Source organism: Onychostruthus taczanowskii, unplaced genomic scaffold (assembly GCF_017590055.1).
Source record: "Onychostruthus taczanowskii isolate IOZ18803 unplaced genomic scaffold, ASM1759005v1 scaffold58, whole genome shotgun sequence".
In the NCBI taxonomy this organism is placed as follows: Eukaryota; Metazoa; Chordata; class Aves; order Passeriformes; family Passeridae; genus Onychostruthus; species Onychostruthus taczanowskii.
Genome location: NW_024503457.1, coordinates 4,768,818 through 4,795,188, shown reverse-complemented (window position 1 = coordinate 4,795,188; position 26,371 = coordinate 4,768,818). Strand labels below are relative to the sequence as shown.

The following is a 26,371-nucleotide window of genomic DNA, read 5'->3' as shown; positions in this document are numbered from 1 at the left end:
ATAATTTGATAGATAGATGTCACTATTGGAAAAGTATATTTTCAATGGTAGTGGACAATCTGGTTTTGGTTTTGCTTTTTTCTTAAAGAAGAAGATTTTGCTCTCCACTTGCAAGGAGTAACTGCCCGCTTTTACTGCCCACTTGCTAACCAGCTTGTCCTCAGCAAGTCAGCAGTTTGAATTTATCATTTCTGAAATGTCAGAATGGACCAAGAGTGCATTTACGTGCATTATGTAGATTGTTTTGAAGCACTTCAGTCTGTAAGTTATGGTGACTCTTTTTCTATGTAGCATAGTTAGTCAGTAGGAGGACAGTGCATATACACCTATGCACATAATGCACATAATTCTAGATTCAACAAACCCACAGTAAGGGCAGAAAATGAAACTGGTTGGAGCAGATAGAAACGTATGTGCCTAATGTGTATTAATTGATAACTGTAGCTGTGGTACTGCTTCTGACTGTAACTGTTAAACCATGGAACCATTGAGTGAAGCCCTAAGAGACATGAATATTTTCAGAGAGCTATTTAATGCCTTTTCTGAAGGCCAAGCAGGAAGTCATTTGCCCTTCTACTCATACACAGACTGCAAAATGGATGTTTGTGTCTATGCTTATTACCAGTAACTTTTTAACGTGATCATTTTGTTTGATGACATGTTTCACGCCAAGCTTCTTGGGAAATTTCTGCTCTCATTTTGGTGGATGTGTTACTTCCCTTTCAGAAGTCGAAGAGAAGAGCTTCCCATTGGCTATTGTGAGCAATTATGTAGGACAAGCATCAATGGTCTTTAGTCCAAAGTCTTTGATGCAGTGCTTACTGGTATCAGACTTCTGATGTGGTGGTGCAGGCATGTCAGGATGTCTCTGCTGGTTCAGGAGCCGGCATTGCTTGTGCCCACTCCAGAATGTCCGCACACAAGGATTCAACAGCATCCAGTCGCTCGATTTGCACCAGTTTGGTGAGCAGTTCTGGGATGCTGTAGCCTGCCGTGCTGATGCGGTCAAACAGCTGCATGCCATCTGTCATGCCGCCAATCTCATCCCGCTTCAGCCCAAAGCTCTCGGCGAGGTGACGCCATGTTTTCACTATGGCTTTCTCTGTGTTGTAGGTCGAGCTGAGCATTCGGCTGGTCTTCTCCAGGCAGTCAAATGGCAGCTCTGTAGGGCTCAGACCTGCAAAGGGAGGGGGGGATTGTCAGGTGGCTCTGGGTACAAGTCTTGACATTTATTATAAGTACAACAGATTACACTGTTAGCAATGAATACAGCTAAAATCTTTAAGTGATAGTACATGATTTTGTCTAGGTCCAAAGTTACTACTGCATATTACCAAATAAATGCTTCATAATGACAGTAGGATATCATAATTAGAGTAAAAAGTTGCCTGGAAAAGAAGTAATAGATAGGTTGTATGAATTCCCATGGCTCTGCCCTTTCCTTCAACAATTTACTAGCTGTCAGAAAAAGTATATTGCAACTATGTCCCTAGTGAGCAGCCCCATTAATAAACTTCTACACGTCAGGCTCAGTGTTTGAGCTCCGGAGACACCTTTGACCCTTCCCGGAGACTGTCACCAGCAGCTGCTGAAACATATCTGTAATTGAAGTTGCCCTTGTAGGAAAGTGAGAAGTGAGGTGAAGCAATGATGCCAGATGCAAGCATAAAAATCCCTGCAAGTGCTTAACTGTCATTACTATCGTGAATGTCTAGGGAGGATTTAACAGTCATCCTGTGGGGAAAAGGCTGTTTTCTCCTGGACATATTTTCTATGTATTCACATTCAGAAAACAGAGGAGAGAACCAGCTACAGCATTTTTCCCAAACCAGACTTTCACTTCTGCAGTTTTCCTGCTTCTTACCCATCAGAAATAATCTGATGGGAGACAGAGCTCCCTGAATTACAGCATACTCATAAATGTGCACACAAAGTGTGTGTGTGTGGAAAGTAAATGGAGTCACATCTCCTATTCTGCAGGGAACTTAATTTGTATATCCTGCTAAAACAGTTCAGGCAATCAAATGCTAAACAGGGTTAAAACACTTACAGCCTGGAAGCACCACATTTTGTTGTGAGATGTGGGACAGAATCTAGAGAAGCAGAGTAGGTTGAGACTTGTGTCTTACCCTCAATCCTGGCCCTCCCCAAATCACACTTTCATATTTGGAACTTTTTAAAATCTGTTATCTAAAGAAATAAGACCAACACATTTCCTCTAGATAGGGAATGCAAAACTGCTTCTCTGCATCTTGGTCTGTTTGTGTAACCCAACACAGCCCCCCACAACTCTTCCTGCTCTCCACAGGAATGCCATGCATGTGCCCGGAGAGAGGCTGTGCCCTGCTCCAGCCCAAGCCCAGCCTGGAAAGCTCTGTGGTCAGGGCTGACCACAGGGTTCCTGGATTGAATACAAAACTGCCTACAGAGTGTCTTCTTTGGTTTGGGACTATTTTCCATGGATAGCCAGAGGCCTTTCTTACTTTATAGCAAATGCTTGTGATCTGATTTCATATTTTAACACAGGCGCAAATTGTACACTCACCTTCTGCAACGTCACATACGTTAGCATACACGTCAAGTATCTTTTTCCTTCGACTTTGAATCTAAATGAGAAGAGATTTATTTCATTAATTTTTCAGTTACAACATCAGACAATTAGCAGACAGCAGTGCAAAGTCTGTGGGACCTCTCAATTTTATGGGGTCATCACATAGTGTCCTCAAGGGTCCCTTTCGAAGACTCAAAGAAAATGACACAGCAATTATTCCATGATGCATAAATATATTTCTGATTTAACTTGGCACTGCTAGAGATCTTTCATTTCAACGTCTAGACTTTTCTTGAGAGCAAGCACTTTGCTCCAACTCCTGAGAATGAGGACAAATTCAGTACCATATATGCAATGATGAACGTAGGGATGTCTAGATAAACCAGGTCAGGACTGAATACAGGGAGTTAAATTCAGACTGAAATTGCCTTCTTCCAATAATCTAAGAGGACTGTAGAGGAGGGGCTCTTCCTTTCTGTCTGTTGATGGAGACCTGCTTAGTGCATTACTAATTAACTGAAATATTTTACAGATAGATTAAGATAGAAAAAAGCAAAGTTTTGGAGAGGAAAAATCTGAGGGTCCAGGGGGATCTAGTAGTTTTTGACAAGCAAGAAACAAGACTGAAAACCTGACATTTTTCAAGCTAAAAATGGACACTTTTATATAGTTTCATTTAGCAAAATATTCTCAAGTTTTGGCTTTGGATTTGATGTGGAGTGAAAACAAATGTCAAAATGTCATGAGCTCTCAGGGACTGAAATTTTCTTCCCTGAGCCAGCTCTCATTAGGACTGAGCTTTCTGAAAAGCTGTCTTTTTGACAGGACTCTAGCTTTATCTCCACAAATTTGTCACTTTTCACTGCAAACGAAGCTTGAATAAAAGCTCTGCTTTCAGTACTTTGTTTTGTGGAAAGATTTCCCTCACTTTATTTGGGCAGTGAAGGGCAAGGTGCATTAATGATGTGGATTAATGGGCTTGCAGCTGGAGAGCAGAGCGTGGCCGCTCCACCTGCAGCGCGAGCGCGTTGCACCGCGGGGCAACGCACTGCAGGCGCGGAATGTTGCTCGCTTCTTCCTCCTGGAATTTACGTGTGCTTAGTCAGTCCTGTTGCCATTGTAGGCTTGGGTTACCTTTTAGAACCTTGAAACAGGAAATTTAATGGGGTTTATTAAAGCTCCTCCTAAGAAAACTATTGGGTGCTTGTTTTCATTCTCCCTCCACTTTTAGGGTAAAGAAGCAGGTTAAGTAATTCCTTGAAGAATTATGCAAGATGCTTTTTTTACCAGACCCAGAAGCTGGGGGGTTTTTAAACCTTAAGCTGAAAGCAAGCAGGAAATGTTTAGCCTGATGATCCTCTGTGTGGCTGCACATTGCAAATGGGTATTTTATAACTAGGAAAAAGAAGACTTGGTTAATAGCAAGCCTCTAATTTTCTTTATCCCTGTCTAAGTGCTCTGAGTACTCTTTCCTGTGCTAATAACACTACTTAATTCCCAATCTGAAGAAAATTACTGCTTTTCTAACTTCTGGTAACTGGCTTAAGTGTGACATCTTAGGTATGGAGTGGAGAATCTTGATGCAATCTGCTCTTTCATTGAAAAGTCTGTCTTCAGCCTTGTCGCAGTCTTTAGTCCATGAGGATGTGTTAGAACAAGTCTGGAAGAAGTAGTCCATGCTTTAGGTGCACTTATGAGCTATCTATCTAAATGACTGGAGAATGTATCTATGATACAGAGTCTTTCAAAGGTAACCTGCTTCTTATGAAATATTGTGATTTCATGACTACCCAAGGTATATTATCCTGTTTCAAGCCAGTGCTTACAGAAGTATCATAAAGTTGGATATTTAGAGAGACCTCAAAAACCCAAACTTTAACGTCTGAGCATTGAAATAATAAGTTATTTTCAGATGGTCATAAATATCTACAACTACAAAAGCATTTAACTTGTATTGAGATTTTGTGTGTCTGATCTCAGCTGAAAAGTGGTGTGTTTTACAAATTTTGAGCTGATTCCCCCAACAATTTAAAACATGCAAACATGAAAAGATGCATTTTCAAACCTATTTTTTCTTAAACCGTATCTGATATTTGATATTAATGATGTGATCTGAACCTAGCTACAGCCATTTTAAAATAAATTAGAAATACTAAAAAATCAGAGCAGACAACTTCTTTTTAAGGGTAGTTTGATGTTAACACAAACTGAAAGGTTGTGTGGGTGAGGTGTGGCCTTAACTGTGCCTTAAAATACTCCAAGTGAGATAAAAAGCCCTGAGCAGTACACGCTCAGCAGGAAGAAGCAAAGGTCTTCCACAGCAAAACAGTGGATTACAGTGTCCTTCAGAGAACAGGAATCACCTTCAAACCATGTGTGTGTTTTTCAAAATTCCACATGGAAACCAAGCACACCGGATATTATTGAGAAGTCTGTGCCATGGAAATACCAGTGCAGCTGGGTCAAGGTATTCAGATGTTCAGCCAAATCCAGCCTGATTCATTATTTTACTGTCTTAGCATTAGCTATGACAGGGGATTGCTGTTATGTGGGTGTTTTCTTTCTTGAAACTGTAAAATATAATACTCAAAAAAGCAAATTAATTAGTCTCGTAGAAAATTTTACTTCTATCCCTGAACACTACACGTAGGCATATATGTCATTATGCAAAGGAGATTCTATAACAGATTTGTCTGGAGAAGCTCTTGTAATTCAGTCTGATCTACCCTACTATGCATTTTGAGGGGTTGATAATTTATATTTTTTTTTCTTAAAAAAAAGTAGAAAAAGGCTCTCAATTTTTAAATCTCAAGGTAGCCTTACCCCAGTTGATTTATTGCTTGTAGAAGATTTATCTCTGGCCAAATGCACTAAAGATAACAAGCATCTCTCTGGAGTCCCTTGCTTGTCAACTGCAGCTTCTTCATCACTATCCATGCTCCGGCTTAAAAGTCGTTCATTCTCAGAAGATGCATCATTTTCACTGTAAAATGAAGAATATGGTTATCTTTGTGAAGCCTCTCATGGGTCGATTCCACTCATCCTCTTTTTGCTTCCTGAGAGTAATGAAATAAAAGTGTTTTGCATGTTTTAAAATGCCTTTCCTCTGAAATCTTGTGAATGTTACTGCCTTCACCAGCCCAGTGTGTACGTGCAACGCCCACCAAGCCCCACACTCACAGGTAGCTCGCAAGAATCCTTTCACAGAGGGATTTCCCAACAGAGGACAGTGTTTAGCCCACCCTAAAAATGTTACCCAGGCAGGTTTGGCTGCTGGGCAGAGACAAGATGAGGAAAACTGCCACACCATGCCACGCAGATGATGCTAGGGGCAAGGTGCTCCCTTAAGGCCTGTAGCAGCTATTTTTACTCTTCCTGCCTAGAAGGGAAAGGGAATCTCAGTGAGGCCATGTGAGTGAGAGCTGCACTCCAGTCCCAGAAATTAACCTCTCAGAAGAGGAGATGGAGGCCAAAGAGCTGATGAATTGGTCACAGAGGGAATGGGGAGGACACAGGTGTCTCTTCAGAATGTCTGCTATCATCTCTTAGAAACCAGAGGTAAGAGCCTACTCGGGCATCTGGTCTTTGCCCTGCTGCAGCAACTTGCCAACATACCCACCAAATTTGTTATTGTGTTCCACTGTACCAGGATGAATGATGACCATGTGCCTCCCCCATTTCAGTGAACCTGGCAATATATTTATCTTTTACCCACCTTTTGACAGCCTTAGCTGGAGTTGCTGTAAGTTTTTCAAACTCTTCTTTCTCAGAGAATATCACAACATTATCTGTAGAACAACAATTAGAGAAGTTTAAATTGGCAATAAGTTTCCAAACCAGTGCCTTATGTCAGGAGTCAGTTCTGCTGGCAACCCTACTGACAAAATAAATCTCTCTGCTATATTTTTAATTGCTATCAGAGGATTAAGTGACATTCTGGAAGCACAAAAACTAGTATAGGCAATTCTCCAGTAAACGGATGAGGGTTTTATATACTCCAAAGGAGAAAATGTAATTAAGAGAAAAGTATTAGGAATACTTAAGCCCAGTGTTGGATAGAAAAAGCAAAACTAAAACAACTTGTACCTTGCACTTCTTTCTTCTCTTCTTGTGTGTTAGCCTGAGCTTCGACGTTTTTTACTGAGTGGCTCTTGCAACAGGCTAGAATATATAAATATAACACTAATTATTCTCTGAACCTTTCTAAAAATAACATTTGCAACTAAAATTTTACCTACTGAACAATTACCTTGAGCAGATGGCTTTGTTTTTACAATGTAAAACATGATGATGAGGACAATGGCAATAGCCATTATGAAGATAGTAGACATAGCAATTATAAGAGCTGTAGCCAGATGTCCTTGTCCTGAAAGATCTGCTGGAATAAAAAAAAAAAAAGAAATGAAGGAGCAACTCTCAGAATCAGAGACTAGTTAACAGTTTGCAGTCTGCTCTATACAAAGTTTGCATAATCCTTTAGTTGATCTGAGTCTTGGTTACTTTGTTAAGCATTGAAAAACTTAGTGTTGCATCTCAAAGGCAAGTTAATGAAACATTTCTCAAAATTTTGATATTTATGCATAAACCAGTTAGTGGTATTCATTAGGAATATTTGATGGTACGGTCCATCAGATACAAAGATGTAGGAATTGGTATTTTATTGTGGGAAGCTGTACATAAGCAAGTGTAGAAGCTTTTGTAGCACTGCATTCTTGGAATTAGCGTTGACAAGACAAAAACCAGTAAATATACAAAGGGAATAAGAGCTAAAATGACTGTTGATAACTGTGGCTGCCTCAAAAGCTCTAAGTTAAAAGGAGGACACAATGCACACATAGAATAATGGATGTTTTTCTAACAGAAACTTAAAAAGCAGCATGGCTAAAAGGTGAATTTAAAGTAAGCTAGGTGAAAAGATATTCAGAATGAAAACTTGGATGCGAAAGGCTAGAATTGAAAAGGTGTGAAAGGATGCAGAAAATTACAGATATGCTAAAAGGCATGAAAACTTTAATTTCTCTGAAAATGTGATCCTAACAGTCATGTTTTCAGACAATATCAAGAAGAACAGCATTGTCAGCACCTCATTAACTGCACCTTTCCCGTTTTGTCTTCTCAGATTCAAAAATTTTAAAAGCCAAGTGATCGTGCTGAAGAACTGTTTATGTTACTTCAATAAGAGACTGACCATATTTGTGCATAAAGTTATTTTCACCATTCTAAGCTAAGCTTTGCTGAGGCAGAGTGCTATTTCTGTAAAGCTACAAATAATAAGCTAAATTTATTGCTGGCATTACTGGGTACAGCTCAAATCCTTTTTATGTTCAGCTGACAAACAGCAGTGTTGATTAACTGAGAAACAAAAATGAATTCTGAATTATTTCCAATAGCAGTTCTAGAAATCTGGAAATAGTGACATTGAAAATAGCAACAGATCTTTTCAGTTTGGTTGCACTTTGTTGATGCCCTTTTGAAAACAAAGAGCTGCTAAATTAACCCTGTGAGTGCATTCTTACCTTTGTGAGCATGCTGGTAAGGTGAGAAAGTGCTTGTGCCAGAGGTGCTTGGGAAAATGGCTGAAATGCCAGAGTTAGAGCCTGCACCTGCAATATAAAAAAAAAAAGTCATAAAATTCCCTTGTTACTTTGTCCAGTCAAAGGAATAGGTTGGCTCAAGGAAAGAGAGCCTTTACTTGGCTTGGTTGCATTCCCATTTATTAGCAAAGTACCCAAGAACTACTTGCTCTTTGAGACGTCCCTAATCCCGAAATGTGTTACTGATACACTGAAAGCTGGGTTACAGACCATGTTTGTGCACACTGTCCAGAAGGAGTGAAAGTCAAACTCCTGAACAGATATGAACTCAGAAGAAAATGCCAACTGTTACACATAGATTCCCATGTTATGGATCTGTCCTGGGTAGGAGAGAGTTTTTCAGGGTCCAGCTGATTACTCAATTTACAACTCACTCCAGTATTTACAACTGCAGACTGAGACTCAGCTGGTAGATTCATCAAACTACTGCATCTCACAAGCAACCTTCACTAGCAGCATCACTGTAAAGCTGGTATGCAAACCCTCATGACTCCACAGGAAAACCTAGGGAAGGTGACAAATAGTTGATTGCTTTCTGTTCCATGGAGCTGTACTGTCATAAAAGAGAATTTTAGAATTTCCTGTAATGAAACTGGGCAGTATGTGTCTTGTTATCTCTGGTCATTCCAAATCTATATTCTGGGGAGAGTGAAAATTCAATGAAACAATAAATGAAGAAGTTATAGGAAAACTTCATCCTGTCAGAGGGATGAGATTGTCCAACAGGGGTTTCCAGGTCTAAATTCTACAGTCAAGGTTAAAGTTAGTCTTTCACTTGGTGTCATGCACCAAGTTTTCAAAGCAATATACCAAGTAATAAAATAACATATTTTGACAATAGCAAACAATAGTGGATATTATTTGGAATAGAGCTGTTTATGGGAATGCTTTTAGATAGGAGGGTGTTTGCACAGTATTACAAAACAAAAATATTAGGGTTGGGAGTAAATGTTATCTTCCTTCTCAAATGAACTTTAATGCCATTGGTTAGTATGTAATGCAAACAGCTACTATCAACAGACCCTTAAAATAATCTTCTGTCTTGGAGGAAGTATGAAATTCCTCCTGCTTTGTATTAGTTGTCTGTGGAAAAAGTCCAGTGATAATTAAATTCAGCAGTCCTAAAGGCAAAAGGCTGTCCCAGTCATCTGGTAAGGTGTGCACAGCACATGGCTCCACAAGCTGGTTTGGCAACTAGAGTAGATGAGAGCTCACTGTGCCCTTCTTTTGACCAAGTAAATATTCAAACAAATAAAATCACCCGGTAAAATCAAGAGAAGAAAGACAAGTGGTCTGGAATGGTCTGAGAAATGTTCTATGGTGAAGAACAAAGCAAGATGCACATTCTTCAAAGGAAGAGAAATGTTTTTTTAAAAAGAAGAAAAAAAAGTACTATCTAAAATAAAACATGTCTGCATGTTGTGAATGAGAAATGTACACCTACAGAGGCTGCAAAGTATGAGTTGCAGGTGTCTTCAAAAGAAATTTTCTCTAACAATCATAAAACTTTCAAACGTCATTTGTTGGAAGGAAATGGATTAACTCTTATAATTGGTATTTTTTCAAAATGAATAAGGGTTTTCATTTGGTTTTAAACATACTAGTTTATTAATTCAGATGCATTTTGTATTTTGAAAAGAAGGCTAAGACTTATTACATAAATCTTGCCTCTGGTCCTTTCTCTGTGACAGATTTCTTTCTAAGGAGAATTCTAAGAAGAATTATGCGCTCCAGAAACTGCAATGCAGTAAGACTATCTAGGGATCAGTAAATGAAGCTGTCATCTGCATGTAGTGGACATTAAAGACAGGTCATTTGTAAAATTTTCAGCAATTCTTCACAAAACTGAAGTGAATCAGCCTTGGTCATGACCTCTGTGTTTACTCACCCTAGCTGGACAACAGAGGAAATTTAGCAAATGGCCAGAGCTGTGGCCTGATACTTTCCTTCATGCTCATGCACAGACACCAGGTTTATGTCTATTCTTGCAGCCCCCCTGGCAAATCCAATTACAGCCAATTGGAATTCTGCATGGTCCCTGCAAGCTGCAACAAGTCCACAATAACTTCTCTGACACTGCCCCTCAGTGAGCACAGGCAAGCCGTGCTGCTTTGTCTGCCTGGAGTTCCGCTAACAAGATTCAGCTCACCTCCCCAAGTGAGTTTTAGCAAACTTGCTTCTCTTTTCTCTCACCTGAAACATGAATTCATTGAAGTATTTCTGCCTAATAACCTTTCAGTCTCTTGGTATTGTTAGTGTCACGTTTTTCACCCATCTGTGCAAGGTAGCACAGGAAGGGTAAGGAGGAAGGTCACCACTCTTCATTCAGCATCATGATCACACTTCACCCAGCTCCACCCCACACCAGGGCAGGGCGTGCTTCAGCCCCTCTGCTGTGCACGGCAGCGAGAGCCTTCAGCCCCCACGGGTGCAATGTCCTCGGCATGGGAACGGAGCCACCTCGTTTGTTCCATACTGCTGGCATGGCAAAATCAAGGCTGGTGCTAGAACGTGGTGGCCTTTCACACATGCCTGGGAGGGACTTAGTCGTTCCACATATTTTAAGCCTACTGTCAAATTCAATAATTTGGCATATCCATTATGAGCCAAAGTTTTTCTTTAGATGTGGCTTAGAAGAAAGTGCCAATTCATGCACCTGCACTACAAGAGGAACCAAACTGCCACCTTCTGTTGAGTTTCAGTTTATATCCCTTTTCTATGAGTAAAAAGAAACAACTCATCGCTGCTGCTTTTTCCCAGTCAGCACAACACCATGGCCACAATGCCAGTTGTTCCTGTGCACATCCAGTTTTGCATCCCAATCACATTATTAATTCTGCTTTCAATATAGGTGACACATAATCTGTAAAGACTTAGATACAGCTCAGGCAGAGGCATCCTGAGGTGTTCTAGAACACCATATGGAAACAACCCTATTTTTTAAATAAAGACCAATGGCTGTAATGTAGCTGTGCAAAAGAGTGGTTTATATTCATAGACACCTGTATGTAATACTGTAGGAATGTGATAAAGAAATTAGGAAAGAAGTTTATCACTGGTGGTTGGTCAACTTTTGCATTATAGATGTTTTTATTCAAAAAAATTGTGATTTAGTTGTAAATTTCTTGGAGTCTAAACAATAAAAAAATGTTCCATACTTATTGTTTAAAAGAACAATTGAATCTGTATTCACTTTTGAATGTTTGGGGACTTTTAAACTCAAAAGATAGCTTTAGCTTAAATTACCATGCAGCTGCCTTTTGTTCTTTCAGGAAACAAATACTAGGCAATAAAATACTTTTTTTTGGTTGTTTCAATGGACCTTCTGCTTTATGTAACAGACTATTCTGGTTGTTCTTGTACCTTGAGAGAGAACTTACAATAAGAAGTAACAAAAAAACCCACCAGATTTATGAGAGGAGGAGGGAGAGAGCACAGGGAAAGGAGGTTTTACCACCATGCCCCCTTGCAAGTGTTTGTGAGTGAATAAAATCTGGTGCAGTAGGAGACCATATGTGCCCCTGACATCTGTTGCTGTGGGTATCAGCTTACTGGTCCATTCAAAGGACTGATGCTCACAACCAGCAACAGATTTCTTTTTTAGTCTATTTAATACTTAATAACATGTTATAAAAATCCCCAAAGTCTGTACACAACAGACTGTTGGAGTGATCATAAAATAAGACACATTTTAAAAACCTGGTGTCTATATGTGTATGTATTTGGTGCTCTTGAGTGCAGCTTGCTTTCTCCTGATGCATCCCTCCTCTGCCAGGCATAGTCCAGCTATGAATGGCACAGACAGGCTGTGAGTGCCATCACTGAGACTCTTTTATGGGCTGGAGTAGGATAAAGCACACATACAAGTAAATAACTATCAAACTGAAATATGAGATGAAAAATAAATTATGCTGAGTTGAAATTCAATAAAAGTTTTCAGTTTATGGCTGACAAAGTTAAAACTGGATTTTAACTAAACATAGTCATAAATAAAGACCTAGATATGTAGAAAGTGGGGGTCAGAACTTTTAAATAATGTAAATCTGTATGCAGGTACTTAGGGGAAAGGTTTGCTTTCAAACTTAGGAAAACAACATTTCAAATGGAATTCCTGTGCACTTGGAAAGTCATGCAAGCTAAAGCAGCAGTCACATCCAACCTGCTTTCTGAGGTGCCTACATATGACTTCAGGAACCAAACATAAACCAGCTCTGAAAATATCACAAAAAATAACAGGTAACAGAACATATCCTAGGCACTGGAGGATTGCCTGAGTGATCTTTATTTTACAGAATACTAAAAGTTACTCTGATATTTTCCAGAGTCACAGGTAGATACTTCAGTTAGGTAGGCAGCTATTACACCCAGAAGAGCATGAAGTAAATTAATTCCTGAGATTGAAACTTCTGAAAATGATGATAGGAAAGTTCTCCCCAACTTTTGTTTTCAGTCTGGTCAATCTCTCTGTAAGTAATCACATCACATAAAAGGAATTTTTATTTCTGCTGTGCTTTCTATAATGTCTATAACTATTTTATTTCTCTCTCCTTTTGCCAGGGCAGGAAAGTGATGATGATTATGGGCCACATGGCCTTAATCTGACAATTTATTTGCATTGTTGAATTTTTTTTAGGACTCATGGGGAGCTGTGTGCATTGTATGACTGGAAAGTCATAGACAAACACTCCACGAACTAAGCCTCTGTCCAGGAATTCAGTGTTATCACCCCTTTCTCTGTCAACATGCAGGGGAAAACTGCTATTTAAGCTTTGCTGTCATGACTAGAGCACCATAAGGAAGAGAACAGACCTGCCTGGAGCTGGTCTCCCATTCCCCAGATGTCCTGATGGCCAGCCCGTTAGAATGGGTGGTCCAAGGCTGCAGCTCTGCATGTTTTTCAGCTCCTGAGCCCAGTCAGAGCAATCCTGCAGAGACCTGCAGTGCCTCCCATGGGCACGTAGTGCTCACTGTGGGAGCTGCAGCTCCAGCACCAGTGAAAACATCAAAGCCATTGGAGTGGTTTTATTGGGAAGAATTGCACCAGGACCACTTAACCTCCTGAGGGATACCTGAGCTCAGCTTTCCTAGCAGCTGAGGACAGCAAAGCCCACATTTTCTTCTCAGATCCCTCCCCTTGGAGGCTGATGGCTGGAGTTGGCCAGTTTTATGCTAAGATTAGGTTCCTTTCCTAATATGGGCAAAGCCTTGAGAAGAAGAATCAGACCATACCACCAGTGAATAATAAAACACGGCCTTCAACATTTGTCCCGGTACACATGTGAATAGGAAATGGGTGTTCAGAGATCAAGCAACTCAGAAAAAAAGAAAAAAAACTATGTTAGTTCCAGATAACAAGCCTATTTGTTTGTAGGCATAATTTGAAACAGAAGAAAAAAAGGTCCTGATGTTGATTGTATTTCAAAAGGATAAAACTGGAAAGGAATAGAAATTAGTGATTCAAAGAATGGAAAGTTAAAATAAAAATCTCTGAAATAATTATTTTAACTAATAAAGTGGTTTTGGCAATAGGCTTGTTTGTGTTAAGCCTTTCAGTTAAGGAAACTGAGTTCTGAGTCTCCAGTACACGGATTTGGATGTGCCCCCCTGATTACAGCTCGTCACATGAAACATCAATTGTTAGTCAATTGTTCCATCTCATCTGTTTAGTTATTTTTGAAGTTCTAATGACACTATGATAAAAACAATATTTTATATTTCTAGATGTCATTTGCTCTCTGGTATTTAAAAAAATAGCCTGACCACATATATTTTCCTTTATCAACATTTTTCTTCTTGTTTAACTTCCCAAGCTATCACTGGTAGGTGTGAGACCTAAAAACTTACACAGGTTGGTTATTGTATCTCTTTTCATATATAAATCCAGAAAAAAAAGGTGAAATAAAATAGCATTAAGTATTTTATGCACATACACACTTATGAATATGTACAGTAGATTAAAAAGAAAATCCTCAATCAGTTGCTGAAGTTCTCTAGACCAACAACATGTGAGTGGAAAAGGATTTGCATATTTGATGCAATTGTGTAAATTCAACTTCAAAGTAAGTGCTCCTAAAGTTAGTGTAGCAGGGTCTGATTTTTTTCTCCAACATTTTTGGAATGAAAAATATCAAAGTTTGAAGAGAAGGAGAGTTAATATACATAATTTAGAGTTTCAGCTCCTAAAAGACAAAATCTCTTCCAGCAGTAATTGTACCTCTCTGCCAGAGAAACTCCATATATGGCTAAATCTTCTGTCTTTTGCATGTACTTTTACACTGGATAAAAGAAAAAGAAAACAAAAAAAAATCACCCTACATAGTCAGAGGCCTGCAGTGACTCTAGTTCCAGAGGTGTTGATGGAAAATCCAGCACCATTAACTGTGGGAAGACACATTTTGGTGTGGTTTAGTGTTCATTAGCTTAATGGTTTGATTTACATGGAAAACCTGCCTCCCTCTCTTTTGCAGTGCTGTTCTTTATCACAGAGGTATCGGATCCCCACTTATGCCAGCAAGGGGCATTGATGGCTCATGATGTGCCTCAAGCTCAGCTGAAGCTCTCACACATTTGGCGTTTCACATTGTGCTCCTCTGTGCTCGGCACAGAAGCTCCTGCACAGGAGACTCGAGGGGGCTGCATGTTGAGAGGCCAGAAACCTTACACAGCTGTCCCACAGTGCACAAGATGGGGCAAACTGTAGTCTTTATGGTGATGTTCCCCTTCTTCACAGTAAGAAAAAGCTTTCCTGCTACACAACACACATTGTTATGCTCATGTGTGCACAGCTCTTTCCCCTGTGCGCCCGCTGCTCACTGGCTGCCACTGAAGCCTGCTATTCCTCCCAGGCTGCAGAACTGTTGCTCCCATCCTTCAGACCAGTGAGATTTTCAACACCATAAACTAGTGACATGTTTACCTCAATCAAACCTCTGGCCCCTGTGAATCATCTCCCTTTCTATCCCTCTTTCCCATGATATTTTGTGTTATTTGTGTCTCAAGTCCTTTGAGACGGAAAAAACCCCAACAAGGTGACGCAGGCCCATCAAGGAATTTCTTTCTCACTTCCAGTCCTTTTTACACTAATATTTCCAGATGCTGGGGCACGGGGTGTTCATCTTGTGTCCTTGGCTACTTCAAGTTTTATTGACTGCACATGAGCTGAAAGATATTTGCTTACCCTTTGATCAAACCCAAATACTTTTTTGCCGGATAAAATGTGTCATCAGACAAATTCCCTGAGCAAGTTTCCATGCAGGGGCTCATACCCCAGGACTTGGTCATCTGTAACACATAGTCCAGGCACTTCCCCAGCAAGGAATGTTTACAGCTAAGGAGAGCACCACTGTTCTCCCATCCCGTCTCAGCCCTAATGAAAGCCTGAAACAAGATTTATCTGCCTTCATTTTTCTGTATAGAGTTGTAAACTCAGAGCTTGTCACCCTGAGCTTCCTATATTGAAACAATTTTCCATTCTCATTTCCTTGTGACATACTGGGTCCCCTTTCTCCAGTGATGTGCTGTGTGCAGGAGAGTTTGAAGGAGCTCTGGGGGAGAGGCAACACTGTAGTGTGGGGTTTAGGCTCCTGAAAGCTGTTCATTGCTATTCTGAAGTCTCCACAAAGGAACAGAAGATTCCTGGGGCCACTTGGAGTTTTCATACTGGGTTCTCCATCCTGACAGCCAGTTAATAAGCAGAGGTTGTTCTGCACAAAGGAACCATTCCTACCAGAATGCTGGTATTATCCTTCATGTGACAGAAACCTCATCCTCTTGTTAAGGTCATGTGCTCGGAGCACAGCACTTAGATGAGTTTGGAATTTGCAAACCTCAAAAAATGCACTGTTGTGCAACACTGACATATCACCTCTTCTTTGCTCTGACTGGTATAATCTGATGACAGTGAAATGTGTGAAAAAGATAATCTTCTAATACCAGATTTTACACTACCTTCCACAGCAACAGGGAGCATTTCAGGGGGCTCCTGCAGCAAGGCTGATTTTCCAGCTGGAGTGCAAATTAATGCTCATGAATTGGGGCACTGCCATTCCAAATGGGGTTTGGAGATTCAGATATCATAAACCAAATTACCTGAGCTGATTGGTTTGAGGGACTTGCATTTTGAGACACTTTCTTGCTTTTTGAACACTTGGAATCAAATGGTTGGCTTCATAGACTTGATTAAAATGGAAATATTTAGTGTTTCTAGGACTAATGTTTTCTTTTATCTTATTACCCAATCAATTTGTTGGTTTATGCACCTGCTTAAATGCCTCACAAAGATAATACATATTTATTCTTGTGTTTATCAAGCTAAAAATTGCATATAGTTGATCAGTTGTGCTGATCATACTTTCCTTACAGAAACACATTTCCTGTTGTATCTGCCAGATATCCTACAAAACATAAAGATTTCTTTCCTTTTAGGTGAGTAATAGCCATAAGAAGTAGTACTTTCTTCCCAAATCAGTAAGTAATACCATGTCTGATACTACTAACAACCCATTTCAGCATGTGTTGGAGATAGACCATCAGAGCTGAGGAAGGGATTAATTTCCAGCTAGGGGTTAGCAGTATGCATGGTTCTATTCCCACTAGTGGGGCAGCCAGATGCAGCTACACCCTCTTACCTTATCCCCTCACGTCCTACCACGACTCTCTGTGCTGGGTGTGGCTGGGGTAGAGTTAATTTTATTAGTAGCAGCCAGTATGGGGCTGAGGTTTAGATTTGTGACCAAAAAGCTGTTAATAAATCAGAGAGAAATCTGTTGAAAATCAGAAAGATTTTCAATATTGCTGAGCAGTGCTTACACAGCACCTTTTGTGGCTCTCAACACACCCCACCAGTGAGGGGGCTGGGGTACACAAGGTTGCTGGGAGGAGACACAGCCAGGACAGCCGACCCCAGATGACCAGAGGGGTATCCCACACCACATCGTGCCATGGTCAGCATATAAAGCTGGGGAAGAAGAGGAAGTGAAGCACATTCAGAGTGATGGTTGTTTGTGTTCTGAAGTCACCATTACATGTGACGTAGCTCAGCTTTCCTGGGGATGCCTGGATACTGAACTGCCCACGGGAAGTGGAGAATGGATTCCTTGTTCTGCATTGATGGATGTGTGTAGCTTTTCCTTTACCTATTTAACTGCCTTTATCTCAAGCATTGAGTTATCTCACTTTTACCCTTCTGGTTGTCTTTCTGTGTGGGTAGGAGTAAGTGACTGGCTGTCTGAGGCTGGACTGTCAGCTGGGGTTAAACCACAACCTTCCTACCCTTGTGTTCTCACTTACCTCTGCACCTTCTTCCCACATCTCGCATTTGGGTCCTCCCTAGCACCCTTACCTCATCTCCTAAACAGATGTTATCTCACCAAAACCACACTCCCCCTGCCCTTCACCCGCTCCCACTGTCTCAGGCAGAAGGGCAATCTCAGGGCTGGGTGGGTTTCTGCAGCCAAGTGGGGTGAGCAGCTGTACAACAGAGCAGACCTTGGCATGCAGCTCAGGGAGATGCCTCCTGACTGCTGCTGCTCACCAGGAGTTCTGTGAGGTGGTGATTATTCCCTGGCTCCTCCAAGCTCTTAAACTGTAGGAAAGTGGTAGATGTTCATGTCCTGTCCTTTAAAGTGACTCCCAGAGCACCAGTGACACACAGTTCTGCAGCATCTGAACAAAGCAATCAGTATTTACATACATAAATAAATGCTCCGGGACTTTAAGCCCCTGCTTTCAAACCAAGCAGACAAAATATTGCAAATCTTTTTCATGACCAAGATTTCTAAAACAAGAGAACATGGACAGGATTTTGGTTTTAGAGGCATCAGGTTTTGCTGAGGATCTACTCATTTTTTCTGTTTTTTGTAGGGTTTTTGTTGTTGTTCTTTATTTTAAAAGCTTTTTGTCCTGATCTTTTCCAGATCCTCTGAGGGGGTGTCAAAGTAATTTGGTCATTCACAAAGAGCCTCATTTTTTTCCTTTTCTTTTTTTCTTTTTCACTTTCATTTTCTCTTTCTTTCCCCCTAAAGGAGACAGCAGTTTTGTGGGGGATTGCCTCTGCAGGACAGTGCTGGTGTGAGCTGTCCCTCTCCGCATGGCACGAGGATGGATAAGCCATTGCACATACATGGTATGCAAACCAACAGGTGCCTCTAGGGTGTCACACACACATTCATACATGATTTCCTCAATTAGCAAATACAGACCCTTTTGTCAGTGAAATCTACAGAACTAATTCTCTTATCAGTGCTGGCCACCAGACATCAATGTTAACCCGGGAATCACTTTGCAGCAAAAGGATATGAAAAGGTGTGATGGCCCTTTACTCTTAAAAATTACAAATTACAAATCTACAAATTGTCCCATGTTTTCTTCAGAGGTGAACTGAAACTCAGTTAAAAAAAAATACAAAGACATGGGATTTCCTGGACCTACTGTTTAAGTAACCCTAATAAGTCCTTCATGGGATCTCTTAACAGATGCAAATTAGAAAACAAATGAGCAATAGTAGATTCTAAAATAAAAGATTCTGATTTTTCTTCAGATGATAAGCATTCTCTCCCTTTGTTGGCAAGGCTAGCTGCAAGCAGAAATTGCTTAACTGGAGCTGGGTTTATTGTTTGAACATAATCATCATCACTGAAAGATTTCACATTGAGCTTCCAGATGATTTTAAGTCAAAACCAGATGAAGTGCATAGAAACAGCAGAACACTTACATTCCTTGGTGTTGGGAGGTGCCAGCAAGCACGAGTAGCACACCATCCCGTAGATGTTCCGAGGTCTGTTTTCCAGCATGTAGTAACTGCAGTGAAGGGCAAGAAGAGGCAAAACAGTGCAAGTTAATATGATATGACTGAACATGGTTCAGCAGCAACCAATTATATGGAGATAAAATCATTTAAAAAAAACTTTTATAAGCAATCTGAGGCAAAGATTGTTCTTTTTTTTTTTTTTTTTTTTTTTTTAAATTGCCTGAATAGACACTGTGTTTGTCTTCTTCCTTTCCTCCTAAATTGTAATTAATCAAACATCTAGACATGACAAGAAGTGGTAACATTGCCTAAAACAACATTAGTCTCCCTGCTGAGTTCAAGCTGCAGTTTACAGCATGCCCTGAAATAAGATTTTTCAAAGTAAGAGATTGCAGTTTTTTGAAGCAGTAATCTTTCAAGCAAGACCACCAGTTGGATATGGTTAGCTAATTTTACTCGCAAACACCATAAGAATAATCTCTGTAATCTGAGAACCAAATCTGAACCAGATCATAATAAAAAAAATATAGGAAAAAAACACCCTCACAGGGCAAGGTAGATTAGGTTTTACAGGTTTGGTTCATTTCTTAAAATTTCCTTGCTCTATTGTATATAAATTAGTCCTTGATAGTGGAATTACAGTGTGAAGGAAAGGTTTTCATAATGTGAACTTCTGGGCTGCTAATAAAGTTAGTGTTGAAATATGGTAATTGGCTACTCAAGAGCTGGATCCACATGCACCCTAATGAGTAATTACATCAGAATCATACATATGTTGATGTAACATCATACTGTTGATGTTGCAGATATGTCTTTACAAATCACTTGTAAATCACTACATATTTTAATGAAGAGATGAATAAATTCTTAATTTATTCTGTGTAGACAGGAACTCAACACTACAACCATTTTATGCAACTGGGGATCTGCCTATGCATGTGAAGTATGGGTTTTTTTCTGGAAAATGTATGCATTGTTAGGAAATCACTCCTGAAACGGTCCATCAAAATCAGTTGGTGTACTGATGAATGACAAAGAAGAGATACAGGTCCAGGAAATGGAATACACAGAGATGCAAAGGGGAGATAAGGACTGGAACAAACTCAGAGAGCAGGGGAACTACACATGGTTCCTCATTTTTTTCTTACTGGTTTTAAAAGATTCACCCTCATTTCATCCTTCAAATGTCTCTTGTGCCCCATGGGGCACTCTACCATTCTCTCAGGAGCAAAACTTCATCTTTCCTCTCTTATGGGGCATACATCATTTTAGGTTGCAGAGCAGTTAAATACACAGAAAAAGGCTGCCAAACCAAAAAACAAAAGAGTGGAAGTCCAAATATACATACAAATCTATGAAGAAAAATACAGGACAGTTAGGATCCACAGTCCAATAGCTGTGTGGGTTCAGGAAAGACAAACAATCCTTCTGACAATGAATTAAATCAAGGTGGTGGAAGAATTCTTGGTTTTCACCACAATGCAGAATGGTGGAGGACATGTAAAGAAAACTGAAGAGGATGTTCATGGGAGGCCACCATTCACTCACACGAGTAGGAAACTCTGCAGTTGCAAGCATTAGTGACTCATCCCCACGAAGTACTGGCAACAGGTTTGTGTTTCTGGTTACTTTCCAAAGCACCAGATAGTAAAGGTAATGTTGGAGATATGCGATAGCTTTGTATCACCAACTACAGAGAAGTGACCCAATAATGACAAAATGGATTTTCACAGTATTACTCTTCCACTATGATATTTATTCTTTCTCTCCTTGGCACCTGCCAGGCTCAGGTTTGGAGGGGCTACAGGCAAAATCCAAGAATAGAGGCAAGACTGAAAACTGGACTTGTTTTCCTGCTTAACACCATACTGGCTTATCTTGGGCTAGCCTTGGTGGTGTCATTCCAGACTCAGGGACTTGGACCCAGGTTTAGGTCTGCCCTCCCACCCTAACAGGGAGCCTGGGACTGACTGGAGCAGGAGGTGCAGAGGGGTGAGTGCTCTTCTCAGCAGGGGACAGTCTGCAGAGAGACATCAAGGATGAGAATCTTCAGTGGAGGCATCTGCTACCTTAGCCAGAGCAGCAAGGGTGGGACTTAGTTTCATTAGAAATTCACTGGCTAAACCTTTTCATTCAGAAAACAGAGGAGCATTTACTCCTTCTCTTAAAACCTCTCAGAGAATGATCCTGCATTTGCTGTACCCTTGGACAAACACATGAAATGGGGAAATGTCTATGGCAGAGGCATTTCTGACTGCATTTAAAAAGAAAATTATCCCATTGCAGTTCTATCTTGTAGGGGACTGGAGACTTACCCCAAGGTGAAAATAGGTGCTGGGCCAGCATAAGGAACATGTATTATTTGTACTTGACCTGTTCTTTCTCCTTATGGCCACTACGGAATGAAGACAGACGATCAGGCTAGAGGGACCCTTGCTCTGACCTGCCATTGCTGCTTGTAGTCAGCTGTGATCTCAGTCTCACTCCAGGAACACCTAATGGATCACCCCATTGAGGGAAATAGTCTGAGTCACACCTAATTTCCACATTCTTAACCTGTTTATTTGGCATGATGGAAGAGCTTCTGCACTGGGAGCAGAGGACAAAGCCTGCAGTGTCCCAGGAGGTTCAGTCTAGGTACCTCTAGAGTTCATGGGCAACAGGACTTTGGTTTTGAGGATCACAGCTTTGGAACTAAGCTTTTAAAATCTTTCCTGTCTTGCACACTTCCTGTAAGCATGAATGACAGTGTTATTTCTATTTTATATGAGAGGGAACACAAAAAAGTAGCGGATGACCTCCTCTCTTGTACCAAAGGCTTCCGTCTTCCCTAAAATTGGTAATCAGTAATAGTGAAAAAAAAAAGAAATTAGAAGAAAAAATATATAATTATCCAGCATTTATTTTAAGATAAAGTACAGAAGATGGCTCTTGTAACCACTGGAAAAGGCTGCCACTTCAGTGACATTTTGTCTGAAAACTTTGGTGCAGAATGTGCTATATGCTCATCTTTTCCTCAGGCTTCTTTACTGAGCTGGTGAAAAATAGAAAAGGGATGAGGTGTCCTTAAGTGCAAACAGCAGCATGTGGGTTGTTACCTTGGGCAGGTCTGCAGCGTGTTATGGAAGGAGTCCTCTGAAAATGGAAACCTTGTTTTTATCCCTCACATCCGCTCAGGGGCTCTCTGAGGTTTACTGCCCAGGCAAGGAAGCACCCTGCCAGCTGCCACTCCCCCTGGTACCTGGCTGTCCCTATGGCACAGGGGACAATAAGGACAATCAGCTACTCACCAGCCCTCTGCTTGCACACACAGGCTCTGCATTTCACCCACCAGCACACAGGAGCAAACTCTGAGGACTCTAAGTAGCATGAGGAGTCAGGGCAGCTTCAGAGCTTGTTTTAGCTCATATTTAGTTTATCTAGAGAATTCCATCTATTCAAGCTTGGACTGAGAGGGTGTTTCTCCTTAACTGCTGGCTTTGCCAAACAGTCCCAGGACCTGAGCGTTGCAGGAGGAGCGGCACACAGCCAGATTCCGGCAGACCAGTTTCTGCTACAGGCTACACCTGTGCAAACACGATGTGTTGAGATTTCTCCCCAAGCACCAGCTGTGCAAGCTGATTATTTTCAGCCAGCACCCTGCTCCCACCTGGGTGACCTCATTAGTCCTGACAAAAATTGCAAACTAGCAACTGTGACCACTATTTAAGTTTCTTGCTCTTTATGATGTATGAGGGGAAGTAAAGAGGGAGGTTTTTCAAGTCACATCATCAGTCTGTTTGGCTGGCAGCTAGTCAAGTGCTTCATTTTATTTGTAAACTGTGAAAATTTCACAAAGACTTACTGATAAAATAAACCTGGAAGCTTGCAGGGCCTCTTTAACAGGGCTGTGCTATAAGGAGTGTGGGTTATACAGCATCTGCAAACTGCACAAAAGCCAAATGTCAGTAGGAATTACTTTCTAAACCAAAGAGGAATAGTGGCAGAAACTGAGAAGGTATGTAAGGTGATGTTGTATTTTAGTGTATTTACTCACCCTACAAAAAACCATCAAGAGTGCATATGTATGCTTGGCTTTGCAACTTTCACATGTAATATTGTCAAGGATATACATATCCAATGTAGCAATTTCTTTCTCACCATTATTATCAGAATTATACTGAGTGTAAGAGACCATTACAAAGATGGACTTAATAAACAGCACCTATTTTAAGCCACTTCAGCCAGCCCTGAAACTTGTTTTGACTCTGAACAACACTACACACACTACATTAACAGCCCCTCAGACTCCACACTGTTGTGTAGAAAGGACCCGAGAGACTAAAATGCCTTGGTAAATCTCACTGAACAGCTCTGTTAGCTAATACTGTCAACTACTGACAAATGTGCCAGCTGTTCACATCTGGAGAGGAGATATTTTATGCCCCTAACATGCTGTAGTGCCACCAGAGACCCTACAGGGTATGCAAGGTGCTGTCATGCAGCTCATATGTAGGAGGCAGGACGTAGAAGGTGGCCCTCTGAAGCTACAGCTGGAGGCCAAGCTGGATTTCTTTGAGCATCTAAAATGGCACTGCACAGCTGTGCTTGTTTTGTTTTCTTTCCATTTCTAGTAAGAGGAAAAAGTGTTTTAGTTGTTCCAAACAGTGCGATTTCAGTAAGATTAAAAACATCTTCTTTAGGGTCCCTTCCAGACCTAACTATTTTATAATTCTGTGTTTATTAAACTCACCAATACTTTTGAAACATTTAAATGTATTGTTTTAGCAGAAATGAAAAAGTATAATTTACCAGTATTGTACCTACAGTCAGCTTTGACATGGAGAGGCTGTCAGAGATTTTGACATTAGAAAAGTACTTCCCAGTGCCTTGGGTAGAGCAAAGGTCCGTGGATAAGTCCTTACCCTGGGAGACAAGGACCACACTCTGCGTCATTCTCCTGGTCCCCAGGCGTCATGACTGTGGCTCGAAAAAATCCCTCGCAGTCCTTGTGCCGTCGGCATATCTGGTACCCTCCTTTGGAAAACTTCTCTGAAGGGCAGGGGATGCAGCCATAGTCCTCATCTTTGGTGCCGTATCCACATGTCTGCAACAACACACAGCCACTCAAAAGCAGTCTTGTGCTGCACACCAACTTCTAGCAAAGGAGAATGTCCACAGCCTGCCCCGCTGGCCTTGCAGCAGAAAGGGAGAGGAGTCTGTCATTTGGCCTGTTGGTGTCTATCCCAAAAAGACCATGCAGGGATATAAGGATGCAGCATGCTGTGTGCTGGAAAGGGAGAAGGGGAACTGGAGAATGATACTGTTTGTTATGTTAGTGTCCCATACTACTTCTATCATAGTCCAGCAAACTGTGGAAGTGAATTTCAGCTGCTGCTTGGATAGAAAGTGAACTAAAAATGGAAGAGTAGAGAAGACTCCTACAGGAGAAACACAGCTGCAGCAGGGCTATCAGCAGTTTCAGGCTAGGAGACCCCAGAGGGAACAGCCCAAAAGGCAATGTTTGGATGAGATTTTGTAACCTCTGAACTCACATGTCCCAGCTGAGCATTACATTTAGATTAAATAAAACTAAACCCAACTGGTTATTTAAACATACTTGTTTGGGACTACCAACTGTGTGAAATACTTGCAATAGGATGTTTATCCCATTAAAACCAAACAGGATTTCAGTAATTTATTTTTTTTAATAAGCAACAATTATCTGCTGTAAATCAAATGGTTACTTAGGAACCATAATTTAAAGTATTGCAGAAACATCCAAGTTCCTCTAGTGCCGAAATAGCTTAGCGGGAGAGCAAAATTAACTTGTCAGTGTGAGGGACCAGCAAGCAAACCAGACTGACCAATTTATCACTCTGTATTGGAATGTCAACCTCAGATTCTAAATAACTACTGAGATGAGAACAGACTAGCAGAGACTGTGTATGGAACTTCTACCTTTCCATTTTTACAGTATCCCTTTTAACAGGCTGCTCCTGGGATATGGATTGCTGGTGTGCATGCAAGATGCCTCGCCCCCACAGCACACGCGGAGGTGTGAGTGCTCCTGTTTAGGCATCCACAGCCTTCCCATTTCCTTTCCTACCCGTTACTTCCACACAACAAAGCATTTGGGGTTTTTTTGCATTTGGTGCTGGCTACGTTCCCCCCAGCAGCAGCAGAAGCTGGTATTACCATGTAAGGTTCTTCACCCGGCTCGCACTTGGGGCAGTCATGGCACATTCCAGTGGTCTGGTTGTAGTACTCATTCTCACCGCAGTTGGAGTATTCGGCACTGGCAGAGTACACCAGGGAGACCTGTCACCAAAGAGCATTCCAGAGCACTGTCACTTCCACTGCCATCGTCCTCGGTTCCTCACCCCCTCCCCTTGCACCTCTGCCATGGCTCAACAGGCAGCGGGGCCAGCACTGCAGAGTGAAACACGCCTAAAGCTCAGAAGCAGAAGTGGTGACGATATTTAAAGGGAAGCGGACGCAGGTTTCAGCAACCTGATACTTCCAAGAGTTTCTCAGAGACTGACATTCATGCTTGTTGACACGGCCACTCCTTAAAAACACTGAAGGCCATGGTTCCTGACCTGTAAACTCACATGCTCTCCCACACAAGCAAATGCCAGAGTTCACACCCTCATCACTCCCAGCTCTAATAAGCCTTCATAAATGTGACTGCAAGGGACAACTGTAACAACCAGAGATAATGCACTGCCTCAGGCCTCAACCACAATAGGGCTGTGCTTCATGTGATAGCCAGGCTAATGTGCTCTTCTAGCACTTTCTGTCTCTGCTCCATCCTGGGTTCTTCTCCTTCCCCCACCTTCCTAGCAGCCATGGTTTAAACTGCACATTCTCAGGTGTTTTATGGAATGAAAATGATCACTGCATTGAGGTTCAGTCCCCAGGTCATGTGTGGCTCTGCCACAATTCACAGGTGGTTATGAATAACCCAGGCAGAACCCTGTTATCTTTGCACACTAGAGAGACATGTACACACAGAAATACCTACCATCAGGAAAGGGAACACGTGAGTCCATTTATGTTCACCCAGGTGAGCCATGCTCTCTTGATATTTTACCTGAAAAGATAGAATTGGTGATTGTTTATGAACATGAGTAAATATTTGTGTGTGTTGCCAAAATAAGAACAGAAGGGCTCATAAGCAGAACAAAGGTTACATGGGAGCAATGCCCAGAGGTCTAAACAAAGAGAGGGGGAGATGTGCACGTGCAGTCATGCACACACACAGACACCATACCCCCTTACTGCACATCTCTTTCCTCTCTTTGAGAAGATCATGGCAGGGGGGGATCCATTTTTACAAAAATCTGTGAAAGATAAAGAACCAAGTTTGAATTCTGGCACCTTTTGGCTTGCTGAGACATCCTCCCATGGAGGAAAGGAGGGCTGTGTCTTGACCACTGAAATGAAGTAGCCTGGCTTGTGTCCACACCAATTAGTGCTTGACCACACTACATCAGG

At 41.3% G+C, this 26,371-nt stretch overlaps 1 protein-coding gene across 1 annotated transcript; it reads right to left on the bottom strand.

Moving 5' to 3' along the window:
• Positions 1-857: 857 nt before the first annotated feature.
• Positions 858-25,961, bottom strand: EDAR (ectodysplasin A receptor). The gene is made up of 11 exons (XM_041418167.1): positions 25,899-25,961; positions 25,070-25,192; positions 23,797-23,978; positions 18,857-18,942; positions 8,068-8,154; positions 6,801-6,929; positions 6,638-6,712; positions 6,267-6,339; positions 5,375-5,534; positions 2,546-2,606; positions 858-1,177 (listed from the first exon to the last, which is right to left on the bottom strand). Exons 1-11 carry the CDS (start codon positions 25,947-25,949, stop codon positions 858-860), a joined length of 1,347 nt encoding a protein of 448 aa, XP_041274101.1. The 5' UTR covers positions 25,950-25,961.
• Between the last annotated feature and the right edge of the window lie 410 nt (positions 25,962-26,371).

Coding starts and splice junctions, on each gene's coding strand:
- EDAR (XM_041418167.1), bottom strand. CDS start 25,949: ATGGCTCACCTGGGTGAACATAAATGGACTCACGTGTTCCCTTTCCTG. Junction 8,155..18,856: donor ACCTCCCAACACCAAGGAAT/GTAAGTGTTCTG, acceptor TTTATATTGCAG/GTGCAGGCTCTAACTCTGGC. Junction 5,535..6,266: donor CCAGCTAAGGCTGTCAAAAG/GTGGGTAAAAGA, acceptor TTCATTTTACAG/TGAAAATGATGCATCTTCTG.